Source organism: Heterodontus francisci, chromosome 1 (genome assembly GCF_036365525.1).
Source record: "Heterodontus francisci isolate sHetFra1 chromosome 1, sHetFra1.hap1, whole genome shotgun sequence".
NCBI lineage: Eukaryota > Metazoa > Chordata > Chondrichthyes > Heterodontiformes > Heterodontidae > Heterodontus > Heterodontus francisci.
This window is the reverse complement of record NC_090371.1, coordinates 271,153,775-271,172,913: the sequence shown is the minus strand read 5'-3', so window position 1 is coordinate 271,172,913 and position 19,139 is coordinate 271,153,775. Positions and strand designations below refer to the sequence as shown.

The window sequence follows — 19,139 nt, the reverse complement described above, 5'->3', positions numbered from 1 at the left end:
AGAGCCTAGGTTAGCTGAAGGCATGACCACCATTGGTGGAGCAATTAAAATCGTTGCATAAGAGGTCAGAACTGGAGGAGCACAGAGATCTTGGTGAGTTGAGATGGTGGGTTTGGGGGGGGTTAGGGGAGGTGGTATTGTAGGGCTGAAGGAGGTTTGCAATAGGAGGGGCAAGACCATGGAGGGTTTTGAAAATGAGATCATTTCAAAATTGGCTGCCAGTCTGGCAATGCCATTGCAGGTCAGCGAACACAGGGGCGATTGTTAAACAGGACTTAGTTCAAGTTAGGATACCAGTAGCAGAGTTTTGGATGAGTTTATTTTTTACAGAAGATGGGAGACATGCTAGGAGAGCATTGGAATAGTCAAGTCCCCTTCAAGAACACCCTGACGCAGATCCACACGGCCTGTATCCGGGCTCGCATGCTGGCTATGCATGTGTATTAGTCCCCATCCATGTAGCGGAGCCTGGTCTCCAATCGTCTCGGCCATCCCTGCCATTGGACAAAGACCTTGCTTCGCTTGGACCGTGTGGTAGTCGGTGTGCACCGGCCACCCCACATTAAAAGAACCCACCCCCTCAAAATGAATTTCAGGACCTGGAGTATCAGGATTGGACTATTCAGTCACCAAAGGACCCACAACCCTGGAGTGGAAGAAAGTCATCCTCGTTCCCGAGGGACTGCCTAAGAAGAGTCTAGACTAATGGTAGTAGAGGCATGGGTGAGGGTTTCAGTAACTGATGAGTTGCAGCAAGGTTGGAATCAGGCTTGTTACAGAAGTGGAAGTAGGCAGTCTTAAGGGATAAACTATGATAAATATTTTCCCTGTCAAGCTGCTGATGTGCCTACTAGATGAAACTGAAGTGTTGCAATTATCTTGAGCAACTGTGCATCCATTTTATGATAAATTATTTGTGAACAACCTAATTTAGATGCTACCTTTTTATTTTCATTACCATTCTTGTACTAATAGCAGTAAACAACTTGGTATTTGAGACCATATATTTTGGGGTTGATGGAAGCAAACATGATCAAACTTGTCAGTTTGGAATGACAAAAACTCCTCCTATGTTCTTTGCAGGACTTTGATTCTTGGTTTGATACAAACAACTGTTTTGGAGACCAGAAGCTAGTTGAACGGTTGCATATGGTAAGTTTATTATTTTATCTGTATTATGATGCCGGTAAATCGTTAAAATACAAATTTAATTTAGGCTCCACTGCCATTAGAACCATTATTCTGGAACTTAAGATATTTGTGCGATGAAGGTAGTGTGTTATGAGTGGGTTTAGGGCTAATGCGAAGTAATGCCACAGTTTTAGAACTCTTAATTTATTCACCAAACGTGCAATACTTAAAACTGAGGATCTGAACCCCTAGGATAAACAGTGGGGTATTAAATTGAGTTATTACATGTAAATTACAGATTAATTTGAGGTATGAACTTTTAAGGAGCGATTAAATATAATACAGAATGGTTCCTTTGTGCAGTGATCTGCCAAGTTGTTTCCAACTCCATTCTGACCTGCAGCTTTATTTAAACTGTAACAACTAAACAATCTGTAACTACACACCACTAGGAGGGAATTAGAAGTGTTTAAGTGCACAAAAGCTAATTGAACATTAACAAGGTGTTATGTACTTGTTCTTGCATTCAGTATAGTTTAACTAGGTGCCTGAAATAAACGTGGCATTTAAGGTGCCATAATTGGCAACTTTGAAATTGGTGTTAAGACACATACATTGCTTTTCAGTCAATGTAAGCAACTTACAAGGACATTTTAAGTAGTGTGGGCACTGTACCCAGATCTGGATAACCTGAATCATTTCAGATATTGCATAATATGGTGCAAGGTAAGAGAGATTTTTAGTTTTATTTACCCTAAAAATTTCTTCTTTTTTGTTTGCCTCCACGTAATTGAGCCCCTCAGCTGACCTTAGTAATGAGACCCATTAGGCATCTTTATGGGCTGCTGTGATTACTGATCCCGAGTCAGTCACCCAAATCAGTGCATTTTAAGTGATGGTGGTTTTCCAGTAGAACTGTTTGCTAATCAGGAAGGAAAGTGTTAAATTCCAAATTGGAGGGTTGATGTTGCATTTTGGTGAGTTGTGGGGAAGAGAAACGAGAGTAATTTTTGTTTATGTAATGTTGCAAGTCCTTTTCTTCCTGCTCAGTAGCTGAAATGGGGGGGGCAATCTTGCTCTGACTTTCCTTGTATTCTGTCCACACTACAAACTCCATTCCCTAATCACCGTTTCCATCCCTCTCTCTGGTCACTGTCTGTCTGTGGCTCAACCAGGCTGTTTAACAAGCCTGACATCCCATTTGACCCTGAGCTGAGTTTCCGACTCCATATTCTTTCCATTACAAAAACCACCTACTTCTGCCTCCTTAACATCTCCAAGGCTTTGTTGCCTCTAGGCTGTCCTAATTGGCCTCCCACCTTGCACCATATGAAAACTTGATTTCATCCAAAACTGCTGCTAATCTGCACTAAGTCCTGTCCACCTGTGCTTGTTGATCTACTTTGACTCTTGGTCTGGCAACACCTTGATTTTGAAATTCAAATTATTACTTTCAAATCTGTGGTCTTACCCCTCTCTATCTCTGTAACCCCTTACAACCCTTTGGGATCTCTGCACTCCTCCAGTTCTGTCCATTTGCACATCCCTGTAGTCATCCTTCAGCTGCTTCGGCCCAAAGCTCTGGAATTCCTCCCTGAATCTCTGCCTCTCCACCTCTCTTCTCCTTTAAGAGGACTTAAACTAGCTAGGCAGCTGAGCATAGATTCAGAAGGGAGAATAGCAGAACTGGAAATAGAAGGCAGAAAACGCGAAAGAGAGTTTGGATGAAAAGCAAACAAAGGTTGGGAAGTAGACAAAAAAGGAGTCTGCTTGTACTTAATGGTATATACCTAAATGCAAGGAATTTAGTGAAGGTAGTTAGATTTTCTGAGGCATCAGGTTTACACATGCTTTTTTAGGTATTGCTGAAACATGGCTTAGAGAGGGGCAGGAATGGCAACTTAATGTTCTGGTTTCAGAGTTTTCAGACGAGGTAGAGAGGGGATAAAAAAGGAGGTGGGTGGCAATATTAATTTTTTTAAAATTACAGCTGTGAGAAGGGATGATCTGTTAGAGGGATCATCAAATGAGGCTAGATGGGTTGAACTAAGGAACAAAATGGGGGTAATGGCACTGCTGGGAGTGTTCTATAGAGCGCTAAACAGTCCGAAGAGGAGAGAGCAAATTTGGAGGCAAATTGCTGATGAATGCAAAACCAATAAGGCAGTAATAGTGGAGGGTATAAAAGGTACAGAAGGCACAGAATTCCTAAATTGCATTCTGGAGAACTTTTTTTAGTCAGTCTGTGGCAAGCCCAACAAAATTTGGGGTTGGAGGGGAGGTGCAATTCTGGATTTAGTTTTGGGGAGTGAAGCTGGCAGGTGGAAGGAGTATGAGTGGGAGAGCACTTTTGAGGTAGTGATCAGTTCAGTTAGATTTAGCATAGTCATGGAAAAGGGCAAAGGTAAAATAGGAGTAAATGTGCTAAATTGGGGTAAGGCTGGTTTTACTAGGCTGAGAAGCAATTTAGCACAAGTGGACTCGAAACAGCTACTTGAAGGTAAATTGATGTCACATCAGTGGGAGGCATTCAAGAAGGAGATTCAGCGTGTTCAGGTAAACATGTTCCCACAAAGAAAAGGGGTGGAACAGTGAAATCTAGAGCTCCCTAGATGACAAACTACATAGAAGATAAGATGAGGCAAAAAAGGAAGCTTATGTCAGACAGCGAGAGTTTAATACTGCAGAAAGCCAAAAAGAGTATAGAAAGTGTTGGGATGAAATTAAAAGGGAAATTAGAAAAGCAAAGAGGGGGCATAAAAAATACTGGCAAATAAAATGAAGGAAAATCTAAAGATGCATACAGCACAAGAGGATAACTAGGGAAAGTGTAGGGCCTATTGGGACCAAAAAGGTAACCTTTGCACAGAGCTGGAAGATGTGGGTAAGGTTCTTAATGAATGCTTTGCAGCTGTTTTCACAAAAGAGTGAGCTGATGATAACGCTGTAGCTAAGGAAGATGAGTGTGAAATATCAATAAACATTGAAAGAGAGGAAGTATTAAAGTGTTTGACATTTTGGTAAAGGAATTTTGATAAATTGCCAGGTCTAGATGAAATATATCCCAGTTTGTTAAAAGAAGCAAGGGAGGAAATTTGTGGAGGCTCTGACCATCATATTTCAATCCTCCCTGGTTACAGGAGTGATTACAGAGGATTGAAGGACTGCCAACATTGTAATGTTGTCTAAAAAGGGAGGAAAGGATCATCCAAGTAATTATAGGCCAGTTAGCTTAACTTCAGTTGTGGGAAAATTATTAAAATCAATTCTGCGGGACAGTATAAACCTTCATTTAGAAAGGCATAGATTAATCTAGGAAAGTCAACATGGATTTGTTAGGTCATGTTTTTATTCAACTTTATTGAATTTTTTGAGGAGGTGAGGAGGAGTAGGGTTGATGAGGGTAGTGTGGTGGATGTGGTCTACATGGGTTTTAGCAAGGCTTTTAACAAGGTCCCACATGGCAGGTTGGTCAAAAAAGTAAAAGCTCTTGGGATCCAAAATTGGCTTAGTGGCAGGAATCAAAGGTAACTGTTGATGGGTGTTTTTGAATTGGACAGCTGTGGGCTTCCACAGGGCTCAGTACTTGGTCCCTTGTTTTTTATAGTTTATATTAATGATTTAGACTCGAATGCAAGGGTCATGATAAAGAAGTTTGCAGATGATACAAAAATTAGCTGTGTGGTTGACAATGAGAAGGAAAGCTTTAGACTACATGTAGATATAGACAGTTGGGCAGAACAGTGGAAAATGGAATTCAATCCGGAGAAGTATGAGTTGATGCTTTTTGGGTGCTACAACAAGGCAAGGGAATACACAATAAATGGGAGGATACTGAGTAGTGTGGAGGAACAGAGGGACCTTGGAGTGTATGTCCAGGTAGCAGGATGCTTTCCTTTATTGGTTGAGGCATAGAATATAAAAGCAGTTGTGGTCACCACATTACAGGAAAAATGTGATTGCACTAGAGAGGCTGCAGAGGAGATTTATGAGGATGTTGCCGGGACTGGAAATTTTTAACTGAGGAAGGATTGGATGCTTTCCTTGGAAACAAAGGAGGCTGAGGGGTGACTTAATTGAGGTGCATGAAATTATGAGGGGCCTAGAGTGAATAGGGACGACCTATATATCTTAGCAGAGGGGTCAAAAATCAGGGGGCATAGATTTTTAAAAAATTAGTAGAAGAATTAGAGGGGAGGTGAGGAAACATTTTTTTCACCCAGAGGGTAGTGGGGACCTGGAATTCACTGCCTGAAGGGGTGGTAGAGGCAGAAACTGTCACCATATTTAAAAAATACTATGATGTCTACTTGAAGAGCCGTGACCTGCAGGGCCACGGACCTGGTGTAGGAAAGTGGGATTAGGCTGGGTAGCTTTCCGTCCACTGGCACAGGCACGATGGGCTGAATGGCGGCCTCCTGTGTCGTACATTTTCTGAGATTCACTACTTTAAAACACCTTTCACCAAGATTTTGGTCATCACTCGTAATGTCTGCTTAGGTAGCTCAGTGCTGAATTTTGTTTGATAAATGCTCCTGTGATGAGCCTCTAGACATTTTACTACATTAAAGGAACTGATAAATGCAAGTTGTTGAGGAATGAGGAAAGTCAGTGTGTTAAATTTACTGACTTTCTTTTACATAAAAAGGACTGGATACTAAGTTGGGATCTTATGTTCCAAAACAAAGCAGTTGCCAATCTGATTTTGCCAATTAGTGCATGAAAGATAAATTTAATTCAAACTGTTATTAGCATCAAGTCTGTGGGCATCATGCCAAATGGGAACTTGCTCTACTTTGGATGCTGTGATCTTGCAGTAAAGAAAGTTATATCTAACTTGTCTGTCAGAAGTACTTTTTGATCTGAATTTGACTAATTGTGGGTGCATTCATGCAACCGAATATTTAACCCATTTCTGCAGACATACCTCAACCCTTGGCTTGTTAAATTATTTTGTTTTTTGACCTCTACTCCACTCCACATTACTGTTAAATACACCTTTTGTAACTGCATTATTTTACTTAACCTCCATGGGTACCATCAGTGTTTAAAGAGCATGTATTCTAACCTGAATTAGGTATTGCGACCCTTCCTCCTCCGACGTATTAAAGCTGAGGTAGAAAAGAGCCTGCCACCAAAAAAGGAAGTCAAAATGTATGTAGGCCTTAGCAAAATGCAACGGGAATGGTGAGTATGCAACTTGTGAATATTAACGTCATATTGTGAAGCATGGCATAATCTTGTAACTATTCTTTGAACTTGCACAGCACTTTAAGCATCAATTAGAGCATATGTAGAACTAAGGGAATGGGTTCACCAGTGTAGACAGGTGTCCACTGATTTACCCAAGGCAGCATGCTATCAAATGCTGACTCCACCATAGCGATCTTGCTTCCTTCTGATCAGTATGGTATTTGTGTTTGCTATTCTAACTTATGTTAATTATTTGAATGATTCTTGCCCTAAATGGAAGGCAGACTTTTAGTTTAACATCGAATCTGTATTAGAATGTTCCCGTGCACTTGTGATAGTATTTTAAACTTTTTGATCGCCCCACAACAGGTGTCCTGGCCTTCTCTCCCCGCCCCTTTTTATTTTCTGCCCCAATCCAAAAAAATATTGGATGTCCTCCTGGCTCAGCACAACTCTCCTGAAACCTGATTAAGTACCAATGGGACTTCTCAAAATTTTTGTTAACATCTATCTAGTAGTTCAAGGAGAACTCAGCAATTACCTTTAAAAATAGACTGCATTTATATAGCACCATATCATAGCCTTAGGATAAGACCAGGACTAGGGGGCATAAAAATACAATTGTTACTAAATAATCTAATAGGGAATTTAGGAGACACTTCAAAAAGAGAAAGTGGTTTGTGGAACCCCCCTGTCACAGGTAGTTGAGATGAATAGCAGAGGTGCATTTTAGGGGAAGCTACATTAGGTAGAAAGGAATAGAAGGATGGGGTTAGATGAAGGGTGGGAGAAAGCTCATGTGGATCATAAACACTGACATAGAAGTTTTGGGCCGAATGGCCTGTTTCTGTGCTGCAAATACTTTGATGTCCAAAAGTACTTCACATTCATTTTTTTTTTATATAGACATCACTTAAATGCTCCCTTCCAAACAATGTGTAAAGAGAGATCCCATTTCCCCAACAGCTGGCCCACCTTTCTTTCTCTTCCGCCCCCCTCCACCCAATCCCCCTCGATCTTTGGACATCAGGGTGGTTTATCCCTGGTGGTTAATGGAATGTGCTTCCTGTCTGAATAAAGACCTTTTGTGTTGAATGGATATTGGTCACTAAGTATGGGTTTCTATATCTGTGAATTTAAATGGAGCAGTCCATTTAAATATGCTAGGACTTCCCTGGTACATGAGAGGGTGGGGATTGCAGGCTTTATCCTAGATACCTACACAACAAAGCAATCATTTTGCGTTGTAATCACTTTTTGTTGAACTGCAAAAAAAGTTTGATTTCTCCAAGTTTGTCTGATTAACTTTAATTCTGATCTTGTTCACAGGTACACCAGGATATTAATGAAGGATATTGACATCCTGAACTCCTCAGGGAAAATGGACAAGATGCGTCTATTGAATATACTGATGCAACTACGCAAGTGCTGCAACCACCCCTATCTGTTCGATGGAGCTGAGCCTGGCCCACCTTACACTACTGATACTCACTTGGTAGTCAACAGTGGCAAAATGGTGGTATTGGACAAACTGCTGCCAAAAGTGAAGGAACAAGGTTAGCTGTAAGCCTGTTCAATGCTTTTATTTCCTTTTTGGCCTTTCACTTTGTAGGGATGAAAAATATCCTCATGGCTTCTGAACCAGATAGGATGCACTCTGAGATCGTCAAAAGAGTCATAGTTATACAGCACAGAAACAGGCCCTTTGACCCACCATGTCCATGCCGGCCATCAAGCACCTATCTATTCTAATCCCATTTTCCAGCACTTGGCCCGTAGCCTTGTATGCTGTGGCGTTTCAAGTGCTCATCAAGAATTAATGATTTGGTATTTTCCAGAGCTTCATGAATATTTAGAGTATTTGGAACTGGAGATGGCAAATGTAGCTGCAATATTCCAAAGGCGCAAGGCACACACTTATGAATGACAGGCCATAATGAAAGGGAAATTGGTCAAAAACATTCCAAAAGGTGTTATAAATATGCAATAAACACTGGAATCAGCAATACTTTGAGACATAATAGGACCGACACAGAAGCTTACTGGGGTGTTTTTGAGGAGAAAGTTAACCTGATGTACAAGGATAATCCTGTAGATGTATATTGGATTTTCAAAATATATTCAATAAAATCACTAATTAGAAAGCAGTAATAAAAGATAACGCTTGTGAAGTAGATGACATTGTCTCAGTAGATTGAGAATTGGCTTAATATTAAGGAGTCCTATCTTGGGAGGTTGTAGGATTGGACAGATTTGACTGAAAATTCAAAGAGCATACACCTCACCCAAACTTGAGTGAACGGTTCTGATGAAAGGTCACTGACCTGAAACGTTACCTCTGCTTCTCTCTCCACAGATGCTGCCAGACCTGCTGAGTGTTTCCAGCACTTTTTGTTTTTATTTCAGATTTCCAGTATCTGCAGTATTTTGCTTTTACAGAAAATTGCATGCTATGATGCTTTGGATTATAAATCAGCATGGGTTTTAATGCTTTTGTTTAAATCAGTAGTGTGTCTTGTTCTGAAATAATGTTCAGTTTTTGTCATCCTATCTCACAGAATATAGATGTATTGAAAAGGGTTCAGAAGAGAGTGATCAAGATTTCAGGCTGAGTTAAGAAAGGATTAAGTTAGTGTTATTTGCTGGAGGAAAGAAGGTTGGGGGGGGGGGGGGGGAACAGAGATTTAAAACTATGCAAAATGTGGGCACGGTTTTAGTAAGCTTGAACAACAAGCATATAACCAGAAGGCATAAGTAGAAAACTTTGAAAATTATACAGTCGTAGAGAGTTGAGTGTGATTAGAAAAGCCTGCCGTGCACTCACCCATTGAGCTGGTGGGTGCCCAAAAATCTGGCTGATTCAGCATCAAGCATCAATGTTTTCTTTGCAATGGAGAGTTGGACCATTGTAATGAGGGCTGTAGACCTCTACAAAGCTTGATGGACCCCCGCCTCATCGCCACCAATTTCCTCCAAGGGGAGGTAGATACAGGGACAGGATGTTCTTAACTAGGGGGTTACCGTTGAGAGAAAGGTGAATGGAATAATTATGTGGTTTGTGATTGCAGCTGTTTCTTGGTCTGGGCTTTATTCTTGCTGCTCAAACTGCAGCATTGTAAAATCCATCTGGAAAATAATCTCCGATTCACTCCCATTAATCAGGGCAGCTGGCTGTATTTTAGTGTTAAAGGCCATGGTGAATTATAAATTAGGAATTGTTACTATGTGCTAATGTTTTGTGACTAGCTTATTAAATTTCTCTAAAATTCCTGCACGCTACCATGGATGAAATTCTGTTTTCGTTTTCTACTTTAGTAGATGTAGGTTTTTGAATTATGTCATATTTGCACTGTGTTCTTGGCTGTCGATTGGCAGTTTACTCTGACATACAATCTTCATTTCTACAGGTTCTCGGGTGTTGATCTTCAGCCAAATGACCAGGGTGCTGGATATCTTGGAAGATTATTGTATGTGGAGAAACTATGAGTATTGTAGATTGGATGGACAGACTCCACATGAGGAGAGACAGGTATGGTTCTTGCCCTGTGCTTTCAAAACTGAGCTAATGTTTGTTTCCTGAAAGTTCCCACCCCCTAAATTGATTTAAGGCTTTAATATCTAAATCATAATTCTAGACTTAAGGTTACAAAACTGACTTTGGTTTTTCAAACAAGAAACTTGAATATTCAATTTGAATCCTAGCACTTTTTTGTATTTTTAAAACAACTTTCCAGCAAATTGTAGAAAGATTAGTCTCCATCGTTTGTGCGATTCTGACTTAACTTTTCTGTCTCGCCCCTTTAGGATTCAATTTGTGCTTTCAATTCTCCTGGGAGCTCAAAATTTATCTTCATGTTGAGCACACGTGCAGGGGGTCTTGGTATAAATCTAGCTACAGCAGATGTGGTAATCCTGTATGACTCTGACTGGAACCCTCAGGTTGACCTCCAGGCTATGGTAAGTTACTCAGCAATAGTTATTGAAGCTTTCTGAAAGCCATGTACTGTTGATCTGGATATATAAATTGCATGTTTAGTTTTGTCCTCCAAGTACACTAATAAAGCAGCATTTCGTTTTTTAACCCTACCCTGGCAAAGAAGCTTTCATGTGTTGCTTATGTGTTTCTTTAAAACTCTGCTGTACTGAACAGGTAGAAATGTTTCAGCAAAAGTCTGTTTGCTTCTGTTATATTGAATGGAACATGCAATTGTTTCCAGAAACAAGTTGATGTGATTTGAGCTGACAGGACATCCTGTTTCTCCTCAACTGCAATTGTGTGTGAATTTGAAAATGAATTTTAAGTTACGATAACATTTCGGCATCACTGTGTAAGACACTGGCTTCTGTTCTGTTTAGCACAGAACAAGTAACCCATTGATTTTATTAAGTGCTTTGGGATCTCCTAGTATACAAGCTACCAGAGCTTTTGAATTCAAATCGCATCATGGCAAATTGTGAAGTTTGAATTAAAGGTTTATGGCTAGCAGCAAAAACAGAAGGGCTACCAATTGTCCAAGTGACTCACTAATCTCCTTTAGGGTAGGGGGTCTGCTAGCACATGACTGCAGTACACAGACAATGACTCTTACTACCCTCTAAAGTGAACTGGCGAGCTGTTCAATGCTTCTATTTAAGCTATTACTTGGTAGACCCACCTGCCAGATAATAAATGCATCTGAGAACAAATAATTAAATACAAGTGTTTCTTTTTGACTTTTTTCCAGGTCTTCCCTTACCACAGCAGTTCTTGATATTATAAAAGCAAAATCCTGCGGATGCTGGAAATCTGAAATAAAAGCAGAAAGTGCTGGAAATACTCAGCACCTGTGGAGAGAAGCAGAGTTAACGTTTCAGGTCTATTCTGATGAAAAATCACAGACCTGAAACGTTGATTCTGCTTCTCTCCCACAGATGCTGCCAGACCTGCTGAGTATTTCCAGCACTTTCTGTTTTTAGTTCTTGATATTAATTGGAGAATTGGAATAAAAAAAAGTTGCAAAAAATAGCCCGTTCTGCCATCGTACTTTGTTGGTTTACTGATCACAGATTTCTGGGAAGGTGCTTTGTCTCTTACCCTGCATAAAGGATTGTTTATTAGGGTTGATTGGTTTTTGTTTGTAGTTCCTATACTACTTCCATATAATGTTTGCCATTAAAATATAATACCATGCTATTTTAACAGCGGTATGTACAGGAATATTAAAGTTGTTGCTTGATTATGTAGATCTGCACTTAGGTTTACTTGAATTTCTTTTTAGGATCGAGCCCACAGAATTGGTCAAACAAAAGTAGTCAGAGTATTCCGATTTATAACTGACAACACTGTAGAGGAAAGAATAGTGGAACGTGCTGAAATGAAACTTAGACTGGACTCTATCGTAATTCAACAAGGTTGGTGTTGAAGTTGTGGGGAAGGAAACTGCACAGAGGAGGGCAAAACAGTAGTCAATTTGCATGTTTCAGAGCTTTTAAGACATATTAATTTTAAATGGCTTAACAGGAAATTTGGAGTACCAAGTGAATTGCCGGTGTTGAGATCCTTTCATGATCATCCCCAGCTTTCACTCCACAATTTTATCTCGTACTCTCTTCTCCCATTCTGGCAGGGGTATCTCCAATTTTTTTTATGAATTGTCATAGACTGCGATCTACCACCGAAAGGGACCTGGAACTGTGCCATCTGACGCATGTTCCTACATTTTGGTGAGACAGTTCTAAACAGTACAATTTTACAACTTCCTAAACTAAAGGACACACAGTACCCTTCTGTGCAGTCTTTCATGGAATAGGGTGTGTACACTGTGCAACTGTTGGGCTGAATAGTTAACACTTTATTTTTATAGCCTACTGTTTTGGTGTGCGAAACTTGGGTCTGTTGTATTGCTCCCAAGTCCACATTTAGAAGTTCATTTGTTAATTGTGAAACTGAATTCTTTTAGGAAGGTTGGTAGATCAGAATCTCAATAAGCTGGGTAAAGATGAAATGCTACAGATGATTCGTCACGGTGCTACCCACGTGTTTGCTTCCAAAGAGAGCGACATTACAGATGAAGATATCGATGCTATATTGGAGAGGGGTGAAAGGAAGGTAAAAGCAATATGCGTCCAAGTTATTCAGAAGGGGGAATCCCATGTTCTGCTAGTTCAATCTTGCCACTCTTGGCTCGCTTGTTCAATATTAAGTTTTTATTTACTATTCCTACAATGGTTGTGCAATATTTCAGTAAGCACAATGAGGGTCACTTAATCTGCATCTTCATAAAGTTCTGCAAACTGAGTATCAAAGGATAATTGCATTAAAGATGTTGTAGTGTGACAGTTTCATATAGGCGTTCTCAGCTGTCATACCATTGTCACAGGGTCTAGAGGGAAGGACTTGGGTGTAAACATTTACAGTGGGGGAAAAAAGCTTAAATTCAGCTTTTAAATTGTTTGAATTATAGCAAAATTATTAGTCATTGCTTTTGTACTAAGTTTTTTTTTAAGGCTTCATTGTGTTCTTGGCAAAACAGTGTGAATGAGTTCATAAGTCTCAGTTCAGTTGGGGCCATGAATCAGTCTTCCTACGCTAATGCAAAGTTTTTAGCTGGCAGCTAATACTGTAATGCAAATGTACAGTCTGAAATGGTTGTCATGGGCTTTATACATCAATGACTCTCCTGCTGAAGCAAGTAATCCTGCGGTTTTCATACATGCATTACATCACTGAAACTAGTTTTTAACATAGTAGGAATTACTCTATCTGAAGGCTAAACTAAAACTACAGCATTTAAACTTGTTTTGTTTTGAAACTCCTTAGTTTTAAATGTGATGCTATCCCAACTTCTGATCCAAGACAAAACCTGTTGGCCCACTTCGGGGATATAAATATCACTGTACTAAACTTTGACCATGTTAACCTGTGCACCTTAAGCTTCTGAGTTTTGTTTGTGAATATTGGATTTTCTTTATAGCCCACCCACACCTGCCACAAAATATAGGAAGACTCTATCCTGTGGTATTGTATATATTAATAATCACCATTTAAATAGTGACACCCTTCTGTTTTAACTGCAGACAGCTGAGCTGACAGAAAAGCTCTCAAATATGGGTGAAGGTTCACTTAGAAACTTTACAGTGGAAACAGAGGTCAGTGTGTACAACTTCGAAGGTGAGGACTATAGGGAGAAGCAAAAGGTAAGTTTGATTTTGGTCACTGTTTAATTTTTTATATATATATATAAACTGTTTATAAAATTGGTTTACTAAAAAGTTGCTTTATCCACAGTTGGCTCTAACTGAGTGGATTGAACCTCCCAAACGAGAACGAAAAGCAAACTATGCTGTTGATGCATATTTCCGAGAGGCCCTCCGTGTCAGTGAGCCCAAAGCACCCAAAGTAAGCTTGGATTAGGCGCTTGCAATGAGATGCTTTCATTCCCTCCTGTGTTTAATCACTAGTTGAGATCGCTGATTTTTTTTTGTGATAGCATAAGACTGCAGATATTGACACATTAATTGAGATTGGTATAGCATTTCAACTTGAGGAATTTTACTTATATTTTAGCAATTATTGTATGATTTGCCAAATTATTCAGAAGACCAGGGTGTACACACTTTCTAGTATCAGCATGCAGTTGAACAAAAAAACTCTAATCTATAAAAAGGATTAACAATTTTTTCTAGATCTGAAGATAATCAGTTGCCCTTTGCTTTTGTTCTGGGCAAAAAGGATCAGGAAAAAAAGTCACTGGGATCATTAAAGCTTATGTTGGAGATGAGTAACATCTAGAAAATTTATCTGGACAAATATCAATCGACGACTTATTGTGCATTTATGTTCACACACATATGGTCCCAGCTGTTTTATGCTTGTAAAACTTTAGCTTTGATTTTTATCTTGCTAGGCTCCTCGTCCACCAAAACAGCCCAATATTCAGGACTTCCAATTCTTTCCCCCTCGACTGTTTGAACTTCTAGAGAAAGAAATACTGTATTACAGAAAAACCATTGGTTACAAGGTAAAGTGTTTATTGTCTGGAAGTTGGTATTTCTGAATTAGCTAGAACAAAGTCTCCTAATTTTGTACTTCTACTAACTACTCAAACTTGAAAGAGTGATGCAAATAGACACCAACCTCTAGCAACAAGGCACCAGTGACTTGAAAACCATCAGTTTTGATTTGTATGTGTGCTTTCAGCCCATGGCATCATTCAGTGCTGTTCTATAAATGGACACTAGGAGGTGCACGAGATTGGCCTAATGTGACTGGTCCTCTGTCATTTCCTCCTTTCCTCTTCTCTTTCACACTCCTTCCCCAGCTCCCTGTTCTTTGAATGTGCTGGTTGTTCGCACATGAAAAGTTTATTACCTGAATATTAAAAGCTGTAATGCTGTAATATTTAAGATATAAAATTAAGAGATTTAGAGAAAGCAAGAGAAACCTCTTGCAAAGTTGAGGCTGTGGAATTTACTTCCATGGGTTGTGGCAGAAATAACATTAGATGGGAGAGATGGGGGAACCTGGTGTGTAAATGTAATTGGAACTATTTGCCATGTGGATGGGCTGATGGCCTTTTCCCATGTTGTAACTTCGATATGTTTCCAAGTCAAAAATGTGCCTTAAACAGTATGGTGACTCTGTCATTGGAACATCAGCCATTGGTAATCGTTGAATTTGTTTATCTGATGGATGCCCAGTAATATTGGTTTAAATATGAACTGAGCTGAGCTCTAGGCTAGGGATGATAGAACACAGGACCCATTGGTCATTTAAAATATTTGGATTTCACTACAGGTGCCACGTAATCCTGATCTACCAAATTCAGCTCAAGTACAGAAAGGAGAACAGTGCAAAATTGATGAGGCTGAACCCTTAAATGATGATGAGCTAGAAGAAAAGGAGAAGTTACTAACACAGGTACTGTTGCTATTTTTGAATGATTTTGGATCTCCAATAGAACTTTGCATAGACCACCCTTTGACGTACTGTTGAGCATGGTTCTGCTCTCCATATTATAAAAAGGATATAGAGGCACTGGAGCAGGTACCAAAAAGATGTGCAAGGATGATACCAAAACTGAAGGGTATAACCCCTCAGTTCTTGTATCCTATCGGGTAAAATTTGAACGTGTTGGGGCTCTTTACTACAAAGTGACTTAGTAGAGGTCTTAAATTCTGAGCGTTTGATAAAGTAGACTTAGAGAAGATGTTTTCACTTGTAGGAGAGGCTGTAATTATGAGACTGTGATAAATACAATAGGGAATTCAGGAGAATCCCTCTTTTTTTTTTAAACCTAGAGAATGGTTAGAATGTGGAACTCATTACCACAAGGAGCAGTTGAGGTGAAGCTAGGTAAACGCATGCGGGAGAAAGGAATATAAGGGTATGCTGGTGAAGAAGGCTCATTGGAGCGTAAACAGCAGCATGGATCTGTTGGACTGAATGACCTACTTTGGTGCTGTACATTCTATGTAGTAAGAGCAGAACCTCAGTGAACATTGTATGAATTACTTTAGCAAAAGTAAAATATTATAGATGCAGAAATAAAAATAGAAAATGTGCAAAACACCTCAACCAGTCATCTGTGAAGGGAAAAAAAAGAGTTAACGTTTCAGAACTCATTCATCAGAACTCATTAGTATAGAACCATAGAAAAAGTAGAGCATAGAAGGAGACCATTCAGCCCATCGTGTCCACGCCGACCGAATAAACTAGCCGCCAAAACTAATCCCACCTTCCAGGACCTGGTCCATAGCCCCGCAGGCTACAGCACTTCAGGTGCATGTCAGGTACCTTTTAAAAGAATTGAGGGTCTCTGCCTCCACCACCGTTCCTGGCAGTGAATTCCCGATACCCACCACCCTCTGGGTGAAAAAGTTTCCCTTCATGTTGCCTCTAATCCTTCCACCAATCACCTTAAATCTGTGTCTCCTGGTAACTGACCTCCCCGCCAGGGGAAACAGGTCCTTCCTGTCTATCTAGGCCCCTTATAATTTTGTGCACCTCAATCAAGTCACCCCTCAGCCTCCTCAGTTCCAGGGAAAACAATCCTAGCCTATCTAATCTTTCCTCATAGCTGCAACCTTCAAGCTCTGGCAGCATTCTTGTAAATCTCCTCTGTTTTCTCACCATGGCAGTTATGTCCTTTCTGTAATGTGGTGACCAGAACGGCACGCAGTATTCCAGCTGTGACCTAACCAGCGTTCTGTACAGTTCCAGCATCACATCCCTGCTTTTGTACTCTATACCTCGGCCAATAAAGGAAAGCAATCCATATGCCTCCTTCACCACTTTATTCACCTGTCCTGCCACCTCAGAGACCTGTGGACATGTATTCCAAGGTTACAGCACTCTCACTTCTTCTACCCCTCTCAGTATCCTCCCGTTTTATTGTGTGTTCCCTCGTTTTATTTGCCCTCCCCAAATGCAGTACCTCACACTTCTCTGGATTGAATTCTATTTGCCACTTTTTCGCCCACTCAACCAAACCGTTGATATCATCTTGGAAGTCCACAGCTTACGAACATACGAATTAGGAACAGAAGTAGGCATCGAGAACCTATCTACCTCTGCCTTAAAAATATTCAAAGATTCTGCTTCCACCACCTTTTGTGGAAGATAATTCCAAAGACTCCTGACCCTCTCTCAGAAAATATTTCTCCTCATCTCTGTCTTAAATGGGCTAGCCCTTATTTTTAAACAGTGACCCCTAGTTCTACATTCTCCCACAAAGGGAAACACCCTTTCTACATCCACCCTGTCAAGACCCCTCAGGATCTTGTTTGTTTCAATCAAGTCGCCTTTTACTCTTCTAAATTCCAGCAGATACAAGCCTAGCCTGTCCAATCTTTCCTCATAAGACAGCCTGCCCATTCCAGGTATTAGTCTAGTAAACCTTCTCTGAACTGCTTCCAATACATTTACATCCTTCCTTAAATAAGGACCAGTACTATACACAGTACTCCAGATGTGGTCTCACCAATGCCCTGTATAGCTGAAGCACTGGGGCGGCGCAGTGGTTAGCACCGCAGCCTCACAGCTCCAGCGACCCGGGTTCGATTCTGGGTACTGCCTGTGTGGAGTTTGCAAGTTCTCCCTGTGTCTGCGTGGGTTTCCTCCGGGTGCTCCGGTTTCCTCCCACCTCCAAAAGACTTGCAGGTTGATAGGTAAATTGGCCATTGTAAATTGCCCCTAGTGTAGGTAGGTGGTAGGAGAATAGTGGGGATGTGGTAGAGAATATAGGGTTAGTGTAGGGTTAGTATAAATGGGTGGTTGTTAGTCGGCACAGACTCGGTGGGCCGAAGGGCCTGTTTCAGTGCTGTATCTCTAAATTAAAATAAATAAATAAATAACCTCCCGACTTTTGTATTCAAATTCCCTCGCAATAAACAATAACATTCTATTAGCTTTCCTAATTATGTGCTGTACCTGCATACTAACTTTTTGCGATTCATGCACTAGGACACCCAGATCCCTCTGCAATCTCTCACCGTTTTAAATAATATGCTTTTTTATTCTTCCTGCCAAAGTGGACAATTTCCCACTTTCCCACATTATATCCATTTGCCATGTCTTTTCCCACTCCTTAACCTATCGATATCCCTTTGTAGCCCCCTTATGTCCTCTTCACAAATTACCTTCCTATCTATCTTTGTATCATCAAATTTCTCAATCATGCCTCCCACATTTAAGTCCATATCATTAATATATACCACAAACAGCAAGGGATCCAATACTGAGCCCTGTGGAACACCACTGGAAACAGCTTTCCATTGGCAAAAACATCCGTCGACTACTACCCTTTGTTTCCTGTCACTGAGCCAATTCTGGATCCAACCTGCCACACCTTTATCCCATGGGCTTTCAGTCTGCCATGTGGGACCCTGTCAAATTCCTTACTAAAATCCATGTAAACTACATCCACTGCACTACACTCATCAATCCTTCTTGTTACTTCCTCAAAAAGCTCAACTAAGTTAGTGAGACATGATCTTCCCCTAACAAATCCATGCTGACTATCCCTGATTAATCCGTACCTTTCTAAGTTACAGTTTTTCCTATCCCTCAGAATAGATTCTAATAATTTACCTATCACCGAGGTCAGACTGACTGGCCTATAATCACCAGTCTAGTGGTGCGAGACCCCTTGGGGACGAGTGACCATAATATGATAGGATTCTTCATCAAGATGGAGAGTGACGTAGTTGATTCTGAGACAAGGGTCCTGAATCTTAGCAAATGAAACTACGAAGGTATGAGGTGCGAGTTGGCCATGACGGATTGGGAAGCGTTACTTAAAGGGATGACGGTGGATAGGCAATGGGAAACATTTAAAGAGCGCATGGATGAAATGCAACAATTGTTTATCTCTGGCGCAGAAATAAAATGGGAAAGGTAGCCAAACCATGGCTTACAAGGGAAATTAGAGATAGCATTAGATCCAAGGAAGGGGCATATAAATTTGCCAGGAAACACAACAGACCTGAGAATTGGGAGCAGTTTAGAATTCAGCAAAGGAGGACCAAAGGATTGATTAAGAAGGGGAAAATAGAATACGAGAGCAAGCTTGCGGGGAACATAAAAACTGACTGTAAAAGTTTCTATAGGTATGTGAAGAGAAAAAGATTGGTGAAGATAAATGTAGGTCCGGTGCAGTCAGAAACGGGGATTTATTATGGGGAATAAAGAAATGGCTGACCAATTAAATGCATACTTTGGATCTGTCTTCGCAAAGGAGGACACAAATATCATACCTGAAATGTTGGGGAACACAGGGCTTAGTGAGAAGAGGAGCTGAAAGAAATCAGTATTAGAGAAATGGTGTTGGGGAAAT

At 40.4% G+C, this 19,139-nt stretch overlaps 1 protein-coding gene across 1 annotated transcript in view; it reads left to right on the top strand.

The window, feature by feature from the left end:
- Positions 1 to 19,139, top strand: part of LOC137376415 (SWI/SNF-related matrix-associated actin-dependent regulator of chromatin subfamily A member 5) — a 46,197-nt gene that overhangs the window by 21,250 nt on the left and 5,808 nt on the right. The window contains exons 9-19 of the mRNA XM_068044936.1: positions 1,084 to 1,152; positions 6,209 to 6,318; positions 7,654 to 7,880; positions 9,732 to 9,853; positions 10,129 to 10,281; positions 11,583 to 11,715; positions 12,264 to 12,412; positions 13,381 to 13,500; positions 13,592 to 13,702; positions 14,211 to 14,324; positions 15,101 to 15,223. Of these exons, the coding sequence (XP_067901037.1) occupies positions 1,084 to 1,152; positions 6,209 to 6,318; positions 7,654 to 7,880; positions 9,732 to 9,853; positions 10,129 to 10,281; positions 11,583 to 11,715; positions 12,264 to 12,412; positions 13,381 to 13,500; positions 13,592 to 13,702; positions 14,211 to 14,324; positions 15,101 to 15,223 (1,431 nt within the window). The remainder of the gene's footprint in view (positions 1 to 1,083; positions 1,153 to 6,208; positions 6,319 to 7,653; positions 7,881 to 9,731; positions 9,854 to 10,128; positions 10,282 to 11,582; positions 11,716 to 12,263; positions 12,413 to 13,380; positions 13,501 to 13,591; positions 13,703 to 14,210; positions 14,325 to 15,100; positions 15,224 to 19,139) is intronic.